The following is a 22,466-nucleotide window of genomic DNA, read 5'->3' on the forward strand; positions in this document are numbered from 1 at the left end:
CAAGAGTAAATCCTCAGTGCTTCTCAAGTACTCAAGGATGCTCTTGATAATCATCTAGTGACACTCACTAGAAAATAATTTGTAATGACTTCTCATATTCTCAACATGATAAGTCCCGACGAGAGAAGCTTTTAGCATATATAATAGATCCTGCAGCGGAAGCACACGAGATCATATTAATTGTTCAACAACTTGAACGAGTCAAGAATCTTATCACATAAGTCTCTTGACTAAAATGCTAATATCCAAGAAGATCTATCTCATTAGATCCGGATATTAATGATGCGCCATGCTACTCTCAAATATTCACCCGAGAATATTTCTAGTCACTAATATGTCAAACACATATTTAGACTAAGAAACATCACCTTAGCTACATTTCTAGTCACTAATATGTCAAACACATATTTAGACTAAGAAACTTACTTTAGCTCCCACTAAACTCCATGTATCATAATGGTACCTCAACACTCGAGTAATACCATTTTGATAGACTACATGATTGAACCCAAGGTTCCAACTCTTTGACGTATATAGATCACAAAAGGGATCTTTCAAGCATGCTAGGCTTCTTAGCATTGACAACATCAACAAAACTTCTCCCAAGGAGAAAGTATCATTATTCATTTACCGAATCTCATCCTCATGAGAAGCTATATTGCTAAGAACATACGAATTGATAAAGGCATTTGGGTTGTCATAAAAATATCTATAACAAACCCAAATTTTAAACATCTTATGTAACCTCTACGACAAGATCAAGGTAATCAACCAAAGTATTCACCTTAAATCAAGTCTCGAAAACATCTCGTGTTTCCTTCCTTATCGCATCGTGTGCAAGGAGATCAATTCGGATTGCATGGTGACACGCCATCACATAGAGTTCATACTATAGAAAAGCTTTTGATGAAGGTTTAAGATTCGTTACTTTTGAAAAGTAACGCAATATTATCGCAAAATTATCTCCTTATAACCACTGAGCCACAATAAAGAACGTCTTCTTGCATTGTACTCACCACTGAGCCTCAATAAATAACGTCTTTTTGCATTGTACTCAGTTTGTGGGTCTTGGACTTCCGCAAGTTCAAAATTTCTCCCACTCTGTCTTCCAGAAAATGAAAATCTTTCTGGAAAGACAGTATTATGAGCCACAAACTCTTTGTTCTCGTTTTGGAGGAGTAAAACCAAGTGGTTCAATTTTGGATAACCCTCACAAATATACAAATTGGTTCTGAACATAAACATTTATGATCCCAAATGTATAAAAGATAAGTTAAGGACTCTCCCTATCCATATCTCATATGGAGTCATTTAGGCTATTATAGTCGGGTTTTAAACTTTTAGTGAGAAAATAGCTCACAAAATTGCGAAAAAACCTCAAACTATATCTTATAAAGTTCGGTTTATATTACTTGACTACACCATACTCTATGGTGTCCCAAGGAGAAGTTATATGTGAACTGATTCAAAATCTTCTTAGTTATCATCAAGGTCTTCGCTTGATATTACCCATTTGACCTTCAAAGTCATTACTTTGAAATTTCCGATCAACATCTTGATCTTGACGTGCTTTTGGTTTACTACTTCATTTTGAAAATATAACACGTTTCAAAAATCACTTTTATGTCTTATTAAATAGATACGAGGTTTTCATATCTACTTAACACTAGGTTAGAACCCGTGCAAAGTTGCACGGGTATAAATAAAAGAACTTTTTCAAGTTTGTGTATAGAAATATAATATCCCCATTGACATTAATATCATATATTGCCATATTGGTATGTTATGTTATTAGAGATAAAATTAGCTTATAATCTCTCCGATCCACACTGGTAACACGGAGGAATATGAGTTATTTAAGAAAAGGGGGAAAAGAAAGGAGTAAAGTTGTAAGTTTGATTGGGGCCACTTGAATAATGTAATGTTTTAATTGTGTTAGGTGAGTTGAATGGATGGTGGGTGAGTGGACCATTTGATAGCAAACTTGTAAATAGGTAGTGGGTATAAGGATAACTTAGTTATTTTTTAGGCCAAATAAGGTATGTTACCATTGGTTTGGATCGTCCATTTTAAGTAAATGTTACCATAGGTGTGGATCGGAGAGTGTATGAAGAAACTTTGCTGAGATAAAAAATCAAAGCCCATCTCTTCTGTAACAACTTGTACAAAAACATAGTACACCTTATATATTCACTCAAGTAGGTCAAATATCAAAGTTGCTACAAATAACAATTGTACACCGTTAATATAAATACCATACATACAAAATGACGTTACACTTTAGTGTTGCATAATTAGAATATAAAGTTAAAATATATTCAGTTGTATCAATTGTTTGACGATAGCACAAATAGTTATATTATAGGCTACACAGCTTAAATGTTCCGTAGTTACATGCTGCAATGAATTTATAGTCACGACTCGTAGTCCTAATTTACAATGGGATTAGTTTATATCTAAAGCTACGCATAATAGGCATAACACAAACATTATACATATAAAAAACTACTCAAAAAACTACTCTAGTTTAGAACAACTGCACTCATGACACTATCACACTATTGTTGAGGGAAACCAAAATGGTGGCCGTGCAAGGAAGGGCATTCTTCTTGCTTGGTTTATATTCTGTTGAAGAACCTTCTTATCACTCTATCATCTACAACATAAGTCATCACAAATGACCAACTAATCACGTTTGTAGTGAAGCTAATCAATAAAGAAATTGAACGTGAATACATATACGTTATAATCGTGTCTCGCTTCACAAGATGATCGATCAAACCTGTTAAAAAAAGAACCTCATATAAGTTAATTCGCTAAGGCGTTTTGCCAATTGGAGAAACATGTGATCCAAGATAACGACAATCCAATTCAATTACAAATTTAAGTTTACTGTACAGAACTCTCGTTTTTTAGAGCACTATAACCCAAGAGATTATGACGAAATTGTATATCATTTTGGTTCATCCGTAAACAATCTCTCGGTTTAGGGACACCCGACCTCAGCTTTCATTACCCCGTAATTTGTAGGAGTCCTCGAGGCACAAAATAACAATGAAGTGTCGGACATGGGTACATACGTGAAATCATATGAAGTGTCGAAGTAACATAGCTCTCAACTTAGAGAGAAATGACCTAAAGTAAAGTTGTCCATTATAATGCCCAATATGATACTCCTCACATTACTCATTATATTTTATAAGAAAAGGGCAGGGGAGGGATGAGTACCATGGTCAGTAAAGAGTATCGAACCCCCATGCCCACCGAAAAAGTTCAATAACTAACTGAAAAAGTCCTACACCTTATAAAACTCTCCCAATAAAGCGGACATAATTTTTGTGTTGTGTAAATCAAAGTCACTATCAAATCGTATGTAAGCTATTAATATAAGGTACGATTAATTTTTTTTAAAAATGCATTTCAAAGTTTGGAAAAGAAAAAACCATAAATAACCTAAATGAGATGTAAAAAATCTCTCATCTTATGAAATTAGTGTAACTGAATGTCTAACTACAATCCAAAATTTTAACTACCAAATTGTAATCATTAAAGTTGCATACATGTCATTACTGTGAATTTATATCAGATTTAATCCCCAAATTTCTCAACAAACATAGTAAACATTGTTCTATGATAGGTTAATTCCTATAAGCATAATACACCACTTCCTCAGTGTCCACATTCATTATGTTCGTATACAATTATGAAGATGCCGTAAAAAAACTCAAATGGACAAAAAAGCGAGAAGTCAGTTGTGGAATAAAAAAAACCTGCACCTAGTAGAAAATAACCAAGAATCAATTAAAGTAAAGTATGAATAAATCGAAACCAAGTTTCTGTAAATGACCTAAAATATTGACCTTCATTCGGAAAATAGAGACTCCATCTTAGACCTGCAATCGAATTAACCATGGACATGAAAAAAAAAGTGTGTGGAATGAATGAATTCATCACAAAAATCGTTATCCAATGGCCATGAAATAAAAGATGATTGAAACAGGAAATTGACTTAAAAACAATGGAAATAATTCAATAGAAGGGGAATCATCTTACATGGGAAAATTTACCATAAAATAGAAAAATATTGAAATAGTTGTGGTAGCGAATTATTTCCTGGAATAATGGGATTATACTTTCCATAGATGAGAGGAAGAATGAGGGTAGAGGGACGGCTAAATGGAAGATTATTCTAGGGTTTAGCAATTAACATAGATTTTTAGTTAGGCGGGAAACAAATTAATGAGAGGGTGCCACGTGTCTAGATTAGTGTATAGTGGTTCCTCTATTATACTTTTATATAGATTACTGTAAAAGTAACGAAGTATATTTATAACCAACTATCGGCCTTACACATCCGTATGTATATGGTCAATCACCTCACTATTGTGTTTCTTTTCAGAAGAAAACATAATTTATGCACACACACCATAAGATTCTCAATCAAATGGTTGTTCGATGTGCTTATCGTTTATTCGTTTAAACGAATTTTACATGAGGTTAGATCAATTGGGTTCTCCGTATTAGAGACATAAAAATCTACAAGATAGTATAATATTTAGTGTTCGTGAAGAATGTAAAATTCCTCTAATTGAGTGGTCTAAATCAACCACCAAGTTATCATAGGAGTAGGTACAACCTTTTGTTTTAAATCACATAAGTGATGCCTTCTATGTATAAACATAGATGATTACATTCTTTTAAAACCAAATTTAGGTACATTTGTCCCCATCGAAATCATTGCTAATCTAGCACCATTTCGATACAAAAATGTCCTATGCTAGACGTCTTACGTTTTATCAATTCATGTAAAATTCTTTACAAAGAAATGACCCATACTTGATATCTCATACCAAGATAGTGGAACTAGCCTATCCATTGAGTAGATATCTATTTTAACTTTTGTTTTATCGCATACATCTAGGGTTGATTCTTCTTAACTCCCACTCACTTTCACATTCCTCTTTGCTTCAACAAGCAAAAATGAATCTTATGAAGACCTCTCTTCAAGTCATTCGTGATATTTTATACACTTAGTAAGAGTGAATTACTATAAAGTAAGTGCAACATGTGGTAAAATCTCAACTTCTTGCGAAATTAGACTACTTAACCGCTCAATTGTTATCATATGCCTAAACTTCTTTAGTGCATAAACAATCGATTTGGCCTTTCTCGAAGTGAGCCATTTGACGGTATCATATTGGAGTGTTCTTTGTGTTTTTGAAAACTCTTTTCGCAAACTTTTGAATTACTCTTGAGTAATTAAAACTAATATGTCATCTTCATGACGGAGGTGTCACTTCCGAAATCAAGACTCTCTTGATAAAATGTGACTCCCTTTTAAACTCGTAATAAGAGTTTGCAACATGAAAACCCCTTTTTAAATATGTATGGATGTTAAGTTGTATAATAATCGCAATAATTGTTTTAAGCTTATGTAGGTGAATTGGTAAATCATGTTACCAATTATTGCTACCGAATTCCTTCAAAGAAACCGCTTCCTATGAAAGAACGAAACGAGTATAATAATAAATAGAGGATGAAAGGAGGATGAAGTGCGCGATGTCATAGTAAATTCATTAATGAAAAGGAACGAAAAGTAGGAAAAATTAACATTCAATGTTTTAAAAATACTTGTGAAAAACATGTTCAACAAGTTTTAACATTTATATAATGATCTCCCACTAAATTATATAAATGATTCCAAGACCCAAATATTAAACAAAAATGAGCATCGCTTGGGCGAAACATCCCATAATTGTGTAAATTCGGTAAGTCACGTTGACTAATTCTACCTCTAGAACTCTTGGTCGACGAATTTCCATAAATCCATCTACTAGCCCCGGAACACAAGACCGTCTTATATCCCATTGAGTCCAACCAATTTTGGCGTGTGATAACCGCTTACCACCCTACTTACTGAAGGTAAAAAGAGAACACCCCGCTTGGGCGAGCGTGGCTCTAATGAACAAGAGATTCATAGGTGTTACTAATTGGTAAGGCTAATCTCAATTTTAGTTATGTGAGAGATCTTGTCAATTTAGTCATAAATTCCTTATAAGTGAATTAATTCGGTGAATGTAAATGACGTGAATTGACAATCGCGAAAATAAAATGCATGTGAATGGCGATTTTGGCATGCGCGAAAATAAAAACAAGCAAACAAGTAAGCATATGAATAAATCCTAGTATGGCCACCTAGTTAATAAAAACTAGTCTATTACATTTCGGAAACCAACTCCTTGGTCCCTTGCCTCTTCATTCCAAAAGTGGCTCCTTCTTATGGGATTTGAAACACCTTCCAAAAATAGACTCCGTCTCGATGTAATCCGTCTTTTGGAAACGCCGGTAAAAATAACTATTAAAATTGAATTACATAGCTATTCCTATTATACATTAATTAATAAAATAAATAAAACTATTAATTAATTACAAACCGACGATACGAGATCGTATTTAATTACAAACAAATCGATATTCCCATTCATTTCGGGTAATAACGATTAAAATTAACTAGGCCATACTAGGTACAACAAGATAAATACTTTAAATAAATGACAATCATTCATTCAACTTAAATAAATATGCTTAAAATGCTGTAAAATGATGCCAAAATCGCCCTATCCATCAATCGTTGGTATCCATCTCGGTTTTTGTGGATTTAATCGATTTTTAACATGTAAAAATCAATAATCAACTCTTAAATCTCATTTAAGTCCAAACTAATTGTCCAAACTGTTTTGAACCTCAAAATTAGTCCTCACTAATTTTATGATAAATAATTAGTTTGATTTGGTGATATTTTGCCAAAATAATTGAAAAATTACCCAAAAAATTGAAACAAAAATTTTGAGTATTCTGGAACACTCCCAAGAACACCAAAATGTAAGAAAAATTGTCCCAAAAATCCGGATAAAATTTATGAAGAAAAAGATCGATATTTATCGGTTTTTAACCACAAAAACCAATGAACATCAAAACAAGGTTAAAACACACATGAAATTCACTTTTAACATTTAAATAATATTTTTAAATGTACATAAATTTATCAAGAGCAGAATCAGTTATTTCGAAATTATGATTAATTAATTTCACTTTTATCGACTTTTATCTCATAAAATCAATAAACATGCAAAAAATTCGAACCAACCTTCAACTTTTTGCATACAATCAGTAGAAAACATGCATGAAATACCATAAAAAATCCATGTACCGAATCAACATTTAACTATTTTTAGTCAATTTTTAACTAAAATACGGCATTTTGACTCGGTTTTCTACCAAAAATCATTAAAAACAGCAAAATAACTTCATAAATCACCAAACTTAACCACAAATCTTTTGAGATCAGTAGGTATGCATGCCTCAAAAATTTCGTGCTAAAACCTCTTCTAACACATTTTTTGAGTTTTTTTAAATTATCTCATAATTCAATAAAATGCTTAAAATCAACATGCAAATTACAAGCCAAAGCTCTGATACCGCTTGAAAGATCACAGATCCATATTAGACTCTCTAATAAAAATTAAATTATCTCATAATTTATCATTTAGGTGATCTATGTAACATGCATGCTAATATAAAAGCATAAAATTAAAGATTAAGGAAAAACAATTTCCTTACATTGATATTTATGGTAAAATGGGCACAAACTAGATCACCTTACTAGTTTGTTCTTGAGCTAAAAAGATATGGAAGATTCTCCTTGAAAAACTTTCAAAAAGAAAGTCTCCTTCAAGTTGCACCCAAGAACTACACCCACAAATTATCTTACAAATACTAACTAGATATTTGTAAAACTAACCCTTGATAATATGTTAATATTACTAACAATCTTAGTAATAATATATATTGTATACTAAAAATCTTAGTAAGAAATAATATTTATTTTAGAGAGATAAACCAAAAATTGTTCACATGCAAAACCACATGAGTGAGTAGTGTAGAAAATGAACATTAGATGGAGTAAAATAGGAGGGAAAGTGGCGGGTTGGTAAGGAAGAGTGTAGGAGTGAATTTCTTATTTTTTTTATCAATCTTACATCACATGCAAAATCATTATAAGATAACTTATGGAAGAATATAAAGTAAGGTGAAATGATTATGTTCCTAATCATCCACAACTCTATTTTACACGGTCCAATTGCCCATTTACGGGTCCATGTTGGTTCTTATATTTGTCGCACAAATACGTGTAATTTTATTTTAAACATCGTTTCATGTTTAAATACTTCCATAATTAATTCGTCCAAATCACTCCGTAAATATACGTGTACCACTACACATATTATTTACGTACTAATATTAATCACATTAATCAATTAGTACAATTTTAGTGAATTAACAATTAATTAACTAAAACCCGTCTCATAAAATTTATTATTTAATTATTGCATAATTAAATAATAACTGCCGCTCCTCGAGTTCGCAACTCAAAATCTCTCTAAAAATAATCGACTAACCTTTTAGTCTATAAATCAAGGGACTAAATAAATTGTATCTCATACAATTAATTAGTTGTCTTTTGGGGTTCGTTCCTTTAGGTGTGACCGAAAGGGGTCAGTTGATCACCGCCGTCTCACGACAATAACGTCAAACTCTAGTCAGCCAACCGTTATCGATTTACGTTAATCAACTGACGAGGATCAAATAATTAAATATCTGATGATATTCAATTAATGAGATTTATTATGTTAACGCACTATTGTGGAGGACAATAACTCCAACAGGATTGGTATCCCTCTCGCAAATCGGGGTTTGATTGCTTGGTGTGTAACCCACCCTTCTAAGCCAAAACCCGTGTCAGCATAATGCATAATATAATGAACTGTGAGTGCTTATGTGCTACTTGATCATAAGTCCTTCCGCGTCATTTTCAAACTTTCAAAAACACCCTTTTGCGCCGTCGTAATGGCCGTTTCAAACCTCGGTCTTTCGCCGACCGTTGCCCACCTTTTATGCTGTCATAATGACGATTTTCAAACCCGGTTTTTCACAACCGTTTCAAACCTCGGTCTTTCGCCGACCGTTGTATTTCAAACAACACGCCTTTCTAGGCCGTCATAGTGACGATTTTAAAACCCGGTTTTCTACAACCATTTTAACACGCCTTTCTAGGCCGTCGTAATGACGATTTTCAAACCCGGTTTTTACAACCGTTTCAAAACACATTTCGCGCCGTTATAATGGCCGTTTCAAACCTCGGTCTTTTGCCGACCGTTGCACGCCTTTTTAGGCTGTCGTAATGACGATTTTAAAACCTTGTTTTTATAACCATTTCAATCACCTTTTTATACCGTCGTAATGACGATTTTCAAACCTTGGTTTTCACAAACCATTTCAAAATACCTTTTTACGTCGTCGTAATGGCCATTTCAAACCTCGGTCTGTCGCCGACTGTTGTATTCTCAAACCGCCCTTTTACGCCGCCGTAATGACGAATTCTACCCTCGAATTTTCAAAATTCGAAATCAATATTCAAACAAAACGTTTTTTTCAAACCGTCGTAATGACGATTTTAACCCGTGCAACTTTTCGAATTTCAAATCTCGTTTTCGAAATCAAATTTGGCTTTTCTAAGCCATCATAATGACGATTTCAATTCTCCCACTTTTCGATTTGCATACCGTCTTTCAAAGGTTAAAACGGTTTTCTAACCCGTCGTAATGACGAATTCAATCCTCACAATTTCCAATTTCAAATCTTGAAAACGAATTTAACCGTTTTCAAATTCCATTCAAAATCAAATCATTTGAAAATGAATTTAACCGTTTTCAAATTCCATTCAAAATCAAATCATTTGAAAACGAATTTAACCGTTTTCAAATTCCAATTCAAAATCAAATCATTTGAAGGCCAATTTAACCGCTTTCAATTTTCATTCAAAAATTAAATCGTTTGAAAGCCAATTTAATCGCTTTCAAATTTCAATTCAAAAATCAAACCATTTGAAAACAAATTTAACCGTTTTCAAATTTCAATTTCAAAATCAAATCTTTGAATACCAATTTAACCGTTTTTCAGATTTCAAATTCAAATTTCAAATCTTTGAAAACAAATTTAACCATTTTCAAATTTCAAATTCAAGATCAAATTTTTGAAAACAAATTTAACCGTTTTCAAATTTCAAATCCAACTTCAAATCATTTGAAAACAAATTTAACCGTTTTCAAATTTCAAATTGAAATTCAAATCATTTGAAAACAAATTTAACCGTTTTCAAATTCAAATCCAATTTCAACTCACTTGAAAACAAATTTAACCGTTTTCAAATTCAAATCCAATTTCAAACCATTTGAAAACAAATTTAACAGTTTTCAACCCTTCAACCCAACTTCAAATCTTTGAAAACAAATTCAACAGTTTTCAGATTTCAAATTCAAAACTCAATCTTTGAAAACAAATCTAACTGTTTTCAAATTTTCAACCCAATTTTAAATCCTTTGAAAACAAACTTAACCGTTTTCATGGCCATTGTGATGACGATTCAAAATTCTCCGATTTACGATTTTCAAACCCGTGATTCGGAATTTCAAAAACCGTCTTCGGAAACAACACTTTGTTTTCCGAGCCGACTCAAACTCAAACCGTCTTTTGAAAACAAACTTAAGACAACCGTTTCAACTGGCCGACCTTTTGAAGATCCCTACTCTTAGGAAGCTATCCATAAAACGACAAATGAATCTTTTTGAAAATTTCTATTTTCGAAAACTTCAGTCCACCTTTCTGATTCAGCCTTGAGTCGATTGGAGTCCAGTCGATTTCAAGTCCAGTCGTCTAGATAACGCCGAGTCTCTGCGAAAGTTAGTACCTACCTTCTGGTCTAGGTCGTGTCGCATAATTGTCGAGATATCTTCAATGGTGTTAGCAGAGTCTAAACCTCTCGGGTATTAAACCCGTATTTCCCCTACATTACGGGGCAAAGGTCAAGTTTGTGTACATGTCTTGTCCAACGACGTCACGCCAGCAACAAACCTCCGAACCTCGTCAGAAGTTGTCTGTCTAGGCATCACTATGCCAAAGTCGACACTCGAGTCTAAGTTCAAAGTCATGCACCAAGAGTTCGAACACAAGAGGTCATTCATGATCTTTAATGAACTCATAACTTAGTCACACCGTCGCGTCTTCACGACGTAATTGTCTTTTATACATATGTGTCGCACTTGCCTTTGTTTGTGTAGTCCCTTGCCAAGACAAGTTATAACACCTATCGTTGTGTCAAATTGGAATCCCTTGGGTGCCACCGATCGTCAACCAGAAACTCAAGAAGCTGATCAATCTGCATCCGCCATGACTTCTGCTGAAACCAATAATATGGTCCTTCGACTCATAGCTACCGTGGAAAACTTGAGCACTCGTCTCTCCCAGGTTGAGGACAAAATGATAACCGGGAATTTTCCCTCTTCTGACATTGATCAAATGGTTAAGCTCCTTGAAAGCCGACTACTTTCCAACAACAAAAATAACCCTCCAGAAAACCCTATCGGACACAGTCAGGAACTTTCCTTGGGTTGCTCTCATCTCGTCCCTCCCTACGATGAGAAAGTTCGTGCAATTGGTGAAGATGGGCTACAAAGCGGTATACCTATGATCTCCGTCTCCATCAACAACATATTCTCAAAGCTGCAAGTGGCTATCGATGATTTGAACACTCAGGTAGCTAATTTGGGGAAAAGGAATGGTACTACCGAAAATGAACCTAACCACCAAGGAGAAAACCAACCCTCCATTCACCAACCAACAACTGTTGAAAATGAGGAGTCATATGATGGTTCCCACATCCACGAACCTACCAAACAAGAACATGAAATTGCCTCACCAAAATCCCCTTCGAAATACCAAGCAACATCCCAAAAATTTCCCATTGACAACGACCAAATCCTGCTTCCGCCCAGGATTGACAAAAACAAAAACAAAACTCACAAAAACATCCCAAAAAACACCAATGTTGGAATCAGAAGAAAACATCAAAGGATATTCACGGATCTGGGAATAACATATGGCACCGCTCTGAGGATACTTTCTTCAGAAGGATTACTACAACCTATTGCTCCCACTCCGGATCCAAAACAAGAAAACATGACCCAATTTTGGAATGGCTATGCATATTGTCGATATCACAGAGGAAAGGGGCATAACACTGAAGCGTGCTACGAGCTCAAGCACGCCATACAAGATGGAATTGAGGATGGCAGGTTTTCCACCTTACTCTTAACCTCTCCAGATAAAGAACCCGGGCGGCCCAATTAGAAGTTCATCGATTTGGGTAATCGAGAAGATGAGTATTCAACCAATCATTTGGTAAAAAGGAGAAAGGTAGACTCAACGCCATCCTATCACCAAGGAGATGAGGCTTTAGTTAAACATGTCATTGACTGCCTTCAGCCAAATTATGCATCCCGTTTGAAGGGTTGTAACATCAAAAAGCGTCGAGGACCTATCAACAGAAATTTCTCGCATCGATGAAATCATTAAAGGAGGTTCAACATCTGTGACCCCTCCCGAAAAGCAAGTCTTTCGCATTACCGAAGTAAAATTTGTGGAGCCTTCGCCAGAAAGAGCCACACACCCGCAAAGACAATTTTCAGATTTGGGCATGCCTTATGCCATTGTATTTAGAGTGCTTGTCTCTGAAGGACTAATCCAACCGATTGGCCCCACTCCAGATCATACACCCAAGAAAAGAGGCCGGTTTTGGGACGGTTCCCAATATTGCCTATTCCATAGGGGTAATGGGAACAACATAGAGATGTGCTGGAAGCTCAAACATATCATCCAAAACATGCTCGATCTTTGTCAACCCTGAATCATTTAATGGAAAAGAATGGTCCCCATGGACGCCTTACTCCTCAAAAACAGGACAACCTTCTAGGACCTCATCCTTCTGGCATCCCAAACAACGATGGTGAAGTGCTAAAGTGGGTCAATGCTCAAGACCAGACATTCAAGCCGCTGGATGCTGCGAAAGAGACCTTCGAGGAGGAAAGTAATGATTAGGAGTCCGTATCTACAATTGAGTCCTAGTCCGAGTCCGAGTCTTAGGCTTTCTCATATCTATCCTAGTGTCTGTCCTTTTATTCCTAAGTGACAACTGAGGGCTGTCCCCATGATTCACATGTATTCATCGAGTCTGTGCTGACATCTTATTTATCTAAATAAAAGCACAATTTCCAGCTATCATATATTCTCCTCTTTACATTTTTCCGTTGACAACGAGAATTGATTTGAGAATTGATTTAAAACGAACAATATGTTCCAATTCAATGTGAGTACACTCGAGTGACGTTCTGTACCGAGTAAGCAGAGGACTCGAAACTCCGTGTCCATTCTCTTTACCTATTCCATGTCTGGCAATAGAAACCTTTCACTAGCACCCTATTTAGAACGAGCTTCTACCAAAGGGATCCTACGATAAACCCCGATAACAAACAAGAACATCTCCTTGTTCATAATCAATGATGGAAGGCAAGCCCATTCCCCACAAAAACATCCCATCACCAAATATAAACCTCTCACCAACGGGTACATCCCCGTCTGCACCTTTACCATCCTCGAATGAAGGACGGCAATGAACCAATAAATCAAAAACCAAAACCAAGGCGAAAGGCCAAAATCAAAAGCCCAAGCCAATACCCATTCCCCAAAGCCAAAGCGAAAGGCCAAAATCAAAGGCCCAAGCCAATACCCATTCCCCAAAGCCAAAGCGAAAGGCCAAAATCAAAGGCCCATGCCATTACCCATTCCCCAAAGCCAAAGCGAAAGGCCAAAATCAAAGGCGCAAGCCAATACCCATTCCCCAAAGCCAAAGCGAAAGGCCAAAATTAAAGGCCCAAGCCAATAGCCATTCATCCAAAGCCAAAGCGAAAGGCCAATATCAAAGGCCCAAGCCAATACCCATTCACCAAAAGCCAAAGCGAAATGCCAAAATCAAAGGCCCAAGCCAATATCCATTCACTCAAGGCCAAAGCCAAAGCGAAAGCCCAAGCCCAAAAGCCCAAGCCAATGGCCATCCACCCAAAGTCAAAGCGAAAAGCCAAAGTCAAAGGCCCAAGCCAATACCCATTCACCCAAAGCCAAGGTTCAAGTCCAAAGCAAAAACCAAATCCGAAATCAATTCGCTCAAAGGAAAAAAAAACCAAAGCCAACGGCTACTCACCCAACGTCAAGGCCAAGACCCAATGCAAAACCAAAACAAAACAAGATTGAAACCCTTTCCCCAAAAAGGCCAAAATACAAAGAAAGCATCCAACACCCAAAATCCTGGACAACTGAGTCCAAAATACCAAGTCCAGGACCAACAAGTCCAAAGCCCAGGACCAACGAGTCCAACACACAAAATCCCGGACCGACAAGTCCAAAGCACCAAACAAGTCAGTCCAAAACACCAAGTCCAGGACCAACAAGTCCAAACCCCATGACCAACATTTCTTCCCTCCAAACTCCGGGACCAACAAGTACAAAACACAAAAATACAAAAACCTAATGTCAAAGAGCTAAAACAAGAGCTCAAGACTCGTCAACAAACAACAAACCCAACACTGCTTTACCCCTAAGTCCTTCCAGAGACTGTTACAGGGAGACCTATCAAGGATCCTGGGAATTCCCCTCAAGATCATAACCAAAACTGCTTCACCCCTAAGTCCTTCAAGAGACTGTTGTAGGGAGACCTATCTAGGCTTCTGAGGATTCCCCCTCAAGCTCGTAATATCACACCTCAACCTTTAAGGTCCAGACATGGAAATCTGATCCCATGTTATTTACCAACCATTTCGTGCTGAGGCCACATCAAGCCGGAGACCCCATTCCGCACCACATTTCAAGCCGTAACCCATCGGCCTAAACACCACAAAATTCTTGCTCCATATTTTTATCTGTTATGCAAACCCATTATTACCAAGCTACACATTCCCTAATGTTGAAGCCATTTTTCGCCACAATCCCCACGGAGTCCTCGAATGCTTTGCTATCGAGAACGAGGCACACCTAATCTACCCTTAGAGTCCACTTTTTAGTGTGCTCAAATGATAAGGTACATTTTCACAAATTACACCTCTTCGATTCATGATCAAGAGGTATTTATCTCCAAACAACCTTCAAGTCACCAAACGGAATTTTCCGTCGTGACGCTCAACTCCAGATTTTTATCTGTTAAACAAACCTATTATTACCAAGCTCCACATTCCCTAATGTCGAAGCCATTTTCACCCTGACCCGGATACGGAATCCTCGAATGCTTTGCTACCGAGAACGGGACATACCCAATCTACCCTTAGGGTCCACTTTTTAGTGTGCTCACATGATAAGGAACATTTTTACAAATTAGAACTCTTCGATTCATGATCGAGGGAAATTCTTTCAAATCAATTTTTCGAGTCACCAAACGGAATTTACCGTCGTGATCCTCACACTTTAAGGTCCGAACAACTCGCTTAGGCACACATTCAGAACTACGATCTGGTTTGATTTCACTTCACGTGAATACGTAGGCAGTCCTTCAAGGACACAACCATACACCTCAAAATCACTTCAAGGTCCTAACATCTCGCTTAGGCACACACACCCTGAACTACTATCTGGTTTGATTTCACATCATGTGAATACGTAGGCAGTCCTATTACATGGGCACAACCACACCCCCACACACATTCAATTTTCACACCTTCAATTTGCAACCCATTGCACACACAGCTCAGAACTACGATCTGGTTTGATTTCGCAAACACGCGAATACGTAGGCAGTCCTATTACAAGGGCACAACCGCATACTCCTTTCACAACCCTTTCCAATTTTCAATAACCAGCTCAGGACTACGATCTGGTTTGATTTCGCAAACACGCGAATACGTAGGCAGTCCCCCAACAAGGACACAACCGCACACCCATTTCAATCTCAACCATTAACATCAATCCTCAAAAGCAGCCCACCCAGCTGCAAAAAAATTAATCTTATACTTTTTTACTGGGGGCTTCTTCCTTAAGACGTCATCCATTCCTTATTTTGTCAAGTTCCCACCTTCTTACCCTAGGGGCTTCTCTTTCGAGATGTCACCCGTCCTTTACCCTCAAACATCTTTTGAGCCACAACTGTAGTCCAATCTAAAACCGCCCATAGCCTAGTGCCCGGTTCGGACGATGACGAGGTCTTGGTTCCGTTTTCTGAATCATCAAAACTCGAGAAGCGATCTCAAACAAGCAAATGGTGGCAAAGATGTCTGGAGAAGATAATCAATTCGTGTTCCCCAGCCGAGCGGACCTTCTACCTCAAGAATCTGATGCGCGTTGTCACCCTCTTTCGGCTAAGGAGTTGCACTTACATTGGCAAAGTATGTCAAAGTAACCCTCGTGTCGTGTCGCTACTGAGTTTGTGTCGCATCCACGACCGCCTATTTCTCAGTCTGTCAGTATGCGTCCGTGTGCGTCAATGTCGTAACGGTCATGTGTCTCCAATCTATCAAATCATGAATCTATGAGAAACAAATTCCAACTCTTAACAGCTTTCAAGCTTCACAAATTTCAAAATTTCTATCTCCCCTCGCGTGAGATATAACCTGCTCGTTGCTTATGTGCTAATTGCTCACATGCTTATGTGCTTACGTACTTATATGCTTGCATTCAACGTGCTTGTCTATGCGACTGCGGATTTGTGTGGTCACTAACCATGCAGGTAATCTTGACAAGACAAACTCACTCCAACTGAGTACTGGGTTCTTCCCAACAAACGGCGACCCATCAAGCCCGAGAGCTTTAACCCCGCCGATTACATGGCTTATGCTACCTCCCAGCGAGCAGCAACTCATATCCCCGGCGAGTCCTGAGAAGTTTCTAACTCCCCAGCGAGTGCCGATTTTTTTAAAATGGATGTCACACATGCTATTTTCCACAGTCTATCATTCGACCATAGATGGCTGGCGAGCCTTTGTCCGCAAACAAGACACAACTCAAGGACGTACCCCGAAGATGCATCAGGTATGACTCCTTATCACAGCTGGCGAGCCTTTGCACGCACACAAGAATCAATTCAAGGACATATCCCGAAGAGGCCTCAGGTATGACTCCTTCCTATTGTTGGCGAGCCTCAAAACGCGCCACCTTCAACACCGGCTGGCGAGCCTTTGCGCGCAAAAGATTGAAGGACGTATCCTGAAGATGCCTCAGGTATGATTCCTTCTTATGGCTGGCGAGCCTTTATACGTAGTCTAATGGACTTTAAACGGCCCGAATCGGAAGTCAACAGACTCTAAAATGTTCCCGACGGTAGGTCCTTGACTCGAATCCCCGAGTCACCTCGACGTCGCCCTTCCCGACGGCAGGTCCTTGGCTCAAACCTTTTTGAGTCGCCTCGACGTCGCAATGGTCTTCAGGTTGTAATCTTCGATTGACCTGGAGATCATACTTTGACTTTCGCCCTGTCCAAGCCTCGGTCAAAGTGGGGGCTCAGAGATACCCAAGATTCCGCACCTTCCAAAAACAACCCGATGATGATCGGACTGTAACGTGTTTTTGATATGCGTGCGTGGATTTGCTATATATGAGACGGTTTAATGCACTACTCGGATATGAAAAATTATTTCAAAAGTTTTCTAACTTCATTTGCATTAAAATAACACTATTTAGAGTTAAAACCGTTTTCGGACCCAAAACCGACTCAGAAACCCGCAACTCGAGTCAACCTGAGTCAACCCGAGTCAACCCAAATCCTGAATGTCAAAAATAATGCCATGAATGTCTTTATCATGTAATTTCCATTAAAATGACCCTAATTAGAGTCAAAACCGACACCGAGCCAAAAACCGACTCGAAATTCAAAACCCGACTCACACGGGTCAAACCCGAGTCAAGCACACAAAACACCTACCTCAAGTAACACCAAAATCATCTTATTAGATGCCCATATTGTTACACGACATCCTATTTGATTACCACAAATCAATAATGGATGGAGAATTGGCCACGTCCAAATTGAAAAGGACAGGGCACCCCATTGCATAGCAGGCTTGCTCGCGCCTCAATGGGGTGTCTGCTTAGCCTCCAAGAAAACACAACCGACCTACCATCCCACATTTCTCTATAAATACCACCCTTCACACACCATAAACTTCACGTGAGCGTCCGCCCCCTCACATCTCCCTTAAACTTCTAGACTCGACTTCCTAAGTCACAAAATCGACACGTGTTTACGACCTACCGATCGTAAACACAAGCCTTACACATTTTGTTTGGTACTGTCGCCGTGCATTCGACCGACCCATTTGACCAACTCAATTCATCAATCAACATGTTTTTCAACAACATATTTTCAACTCATTTTCAAAACAAAATCCGTTTTTAAGGCACTCTTTTAAACTTCTTGATCGTGAGTAGTCGCTACGAGCAAACCGTCTCTAAAGTCGTCTACATCGCAAAATATCAATACACGTAAGTTTGAGGGTGTAAACAACTCACCTATTTCATGTCTTTACTGTTTTTATGAGTTTATATGCATGAACAATGCATAACACGATTCAAACATAGGTTAGACGAGCCAAAACCGAATTTTGGCCTGAGACAGAAGCTCCTTGCTATGCAGGGAGGCTCGCGCCTCATGTAGGTGTCCAGGTCAGACTCATCCGTGTTTGTTCTCGTCTTTCCTCTTTATTTCGTCTCTTTTTTGTAATCGGTTTTTACCGTTTCAAATGTTTCAAATCATTTCTATGACAAACTTTTTAACCATAAATCATAATCACCCTTGGTTCCATATACCATGACGGTTAAATCTGTGACTCGGTGATATTAATTGGTTAATTACATTTTAAAAGAATTCATTTTCTTTTATTTACCATTTTAATTCATTTTTATGATAAACATATTTTGACCATTACAAAAATCATCCATGGTTCTTTATACCATGACGGTTTATTCCGTGACTCGATGATATTATTGGTTAATTACATTTTAATGGGTATTTTAACACCCTTTTCTTTTATTTAGCATTTTTCTCATTTGTTTACATTTGTAAATATATTAGTCATAATTCATAATCATCCTTGGTTGTTTATACCATGTCGGTTTAATCCGGGTACGATGATTAACTTGACTAATTACAAAGAAATGAACTTAACATAATTAGTTCAAATCAAACATTTTCCTTTTACCACTTTATTATGCTTTTCAAACATGCAAATCCGACAACGAATATTACTAACACAATAGTAATTATTTTGAGTCATGCAAACAACATTTGCAAATTATTTAATCACAAAAAACGGTTTTAAATAACCTTTTCAAGAACCAGGAGACGCCTCCTTGGGTCTGTTAGAAATTAATAATCTCATTATATTACATATTCAAATATGAATTTAATCTATTTAGTCATAAAATAAATTCTTGATCTTATGCATGTAAACATAAATAAATATAGGGAAGAAATCGTCAATCCTTACTATGATAGTTTCGGATTTGGGGCACAAGTGAATTCTCCTTCTCACTTGTTCTTGAGCTTTCCTTATATGGAAGAACAAAGATTCAAGTTTAGAATCCCTCCCAAAGATGAATACATATATGCGATTAAAATGATAATGCATGTTTTAGTTATGGCGATCTAGCGATGCATGCAACATATAAATAAAATGCAAAGCATAAATTAAATCCTAGTATGGCCTTCCTAAAAATAGTAAATCTAATAAACTATTACATATTCGGAAACCAACTCCATTGGTCCCTTGAACTTTGGTTTTGGCACGCATCTCGAGGTAACACTGTCTTTAATGGATCGCCTTCTTAAGTGGCACCGTCTTCAAGGATCTCCGGAATAAATAAATTACATAACAAATTACTTAATTTCCTATTATACATTTGTAATTAAAATAAAATAAATCTATTAAATTACGAAACGGTGATACGAGATCACAATAAATTACAACCGAATCGATATTCCCATACATTTCGGGTAATATCAATTAAAAAACTAAGGCCATACTAAGTAAAATTACATAATTCAAAATTACATAAAATTAAAACTAAAATTATGACAATCATAAATAAAATGCAGCATTATAATATATATGAACATGCCCAATTTTATGTTAAATCGCCTTTAAGGAGCCAATATCGTATATTAAACGGTTTTTATGGATTTGCGTGATTCAACCTTTTAAAATCACAATAAATTACATAAAATCACATTTATGTATTAGTTAATTATCCTAACCTTCTTAGGACTCAAAATTAGTCTCCACTAACATATTGACTATAATTAACTTTATATCTTTTAATATTGTTCATAAAAGGACTTAAAATTACAATAAAAGCAATAAACTTCAAATAAATCACAAAAATTTCAAATAAATTTGAAATTTAAACTCATGAACATTCTGAAAAATACCATGACACTCATAATGTTAAAAAAACTTAGGTTAAAAATTTCGAAATTTATCGGGAAAAACAATGTTGCGGTTTATCGGATTTATCAATTATAATCATAAAAACATGAGAAAAATTATTTTTATCAACTTTTCAATTTTAGATCTGAAATAAGAGATAAAATGCAACATGTGACGTTTTTATTTAGTCATGAAGTATGTTTTAGCAATTTACACTAATTAAAGTCACTATTTATGCTACTTTCATCAAAAATTCATAAATCATGCATAAAGACTTCATTATAGCCTATTATTTTACACACATCTTGTAAAATTTCATGTGACAACATACTAAATTTCTATGACCAGATTCGAAATATTTCTCATATTAACCTATTTTTCATTTAAATTCGATTTTTATCATGAAAAATCCAAATTTCGAGCATAAGAACTCCAAAACTTATGACAATTTACAGGTCATCTAAAAATAATATATGTGAAAACATATCCAAAAACCACTGGAAAAATCGAAGTTTAGCTAATTTTAGTCCGAAAATGACATTTTTATCATAAAATCACATTTTAATGCCATTATTAAATAAAATGAACAATAAAAATCCATAAATTAACCAAAATATCCTAAATACATTTTAGGATCAGAAACTTTAACATGCAAAATTGATTTCGTGATATATCATAATAAACACAAATTTATAAGTTTTATTTGTTAATCGTATAACTCGGAAAAACTATAACCGATTTGCATGCAAACAACCTAAGGCTCATGATACCGCTTGTTTGAAATCTATATCTCATTACTTTACATATTCATATATGTTTAATTAGTTTAGTCATAAAATTAATTACAAATCTTATGCATGCAAACTAAAATAAATATAGAGAAGAAATCGTTTTCCTTACTATAAAATTTCGGATCAACAAGGGGGTTATAGTGTCAGCTCTTGCTATAATTGGTTGAGAGTTAAAAGGAATCATGTTCCTTGGAGTAAGTCTGTATGGAATTCCATGGCTATACCAAAGCATTCTTTTATAGCGTGGATAATTGCCAATGAAGCTCTGATGCTGAAACATAAACTGTTCAAACTTCATATCAGCACTGATGATTTATGCTGTATATGCTTGAGTCAAACTGAAACCCATATACATCTCTTTTCAGAATGTATATACAGTCATCAGATTTTGCAGTTGCTGGGCACCTGGTTGATTGCTGATTTTAGTTGTCACTCTATTCTAGTCAGTATTGCCAACAAGAGGTGGAGCAAACTAAGAAAGCAAGTATGTACCATTACCATCTTGGCTGCGTGGTATCAGATATGGAATCAAAGGAATGAAGCCAGGCTTAATGGACAAGTTCAGAGAGTTGAGAATGTAGTCAAGTGTATAAAGTCTAGTATTTCTCAGCGTTTTCATCATTGTAAACCACAAGTTATATCTGCTAAAGATACTTGTTGGTTGTCTAGAGTGCATCTTGTTTAAGCATTAGCACTAAAAATTGTATGGTAACCAAAAATGTACTTGTATTGCTGTGCTTCATGATTAATACAATTTCTTACCTTTTAGCAAAAAAAAAAAAATAAAATTTCGGATCAAAGGGCACAAGTAATATCTCCTTCTTACTTGTTCTTGAGCTTTCCTTATATGGATGAACAAAGATTCAAAGATAGAATCTCTCCCAAAGATGAATACCCAAGATAACCCCTTAATAGATTAATATTATTAGATCTAGAATAATAATAATCTTACTAAAAATTGACCCAAAATATTGTTTTTGTCTCTTGTAATTTCGGTCAAGAGAAGATGATATTGGAGGTTTTATCTCTCTAGTTTTTCTTAGAGAGTTATTGTATTTCTAACACTAGAAAAATCATGTAAAGTGTGAATGAATAATGATAGAGAAAAACTCTCTATATTGCTCTTAAAAAAACGGAAATGGGGAGAGGAGAGAGCCCAATGCATGCTCTCCTTTTCTTCCCAAGAGAAGGCTATGTTTGCATGGCTATCATTAGGTTTTATAATTATGTCTTCCACTTATAAATAATCAACACAATTTTATCCTAATGCTTCCTCCATTTCGGTACACACACATAAAATGGATGAGTCCATTTTATTAGT

At 36.3% G+C, this 22,466-nt stretch overlaps 1 protein-coding gene across 1 annotated transcript; it reads left to right on the top strand.

Annotated features, from left to right (window-relative positions):
• Window positions 1-21,359: 21,359 nt before the first annotated feature.
• On the top strand, window positions 21,360-21,830 carry LOC141649255 (uncharacterized). Its single transcript, XM_074457950.1, has one exon. The coding sequence runs from the start codon at window positions 21,360-21,362 to the stop codon at window positions 21,828-21,830; it is 471 nt and encodes a 156-aa protein (XP_074314051.1).
• The last annotated feature ends 636 nt before the right edge of the window (window positions 21,831-22,466 follow it).

This window comes from Silene latifolia, chromosome 3 (genome assembly GCF_048544455.1).
Source record: "Silene latifolia isolate original U9 population chromosome 3, ASM4854445v1, whole genome shotgun sequence".
In the NCBI taxonomy this organism is placed as follows: Eukaryota; Viridiplantae; Streptophyta; class Magnoliopsida; order Caryophyllales; family Caryophyllaceae; genus Silene; species Silene latifolia.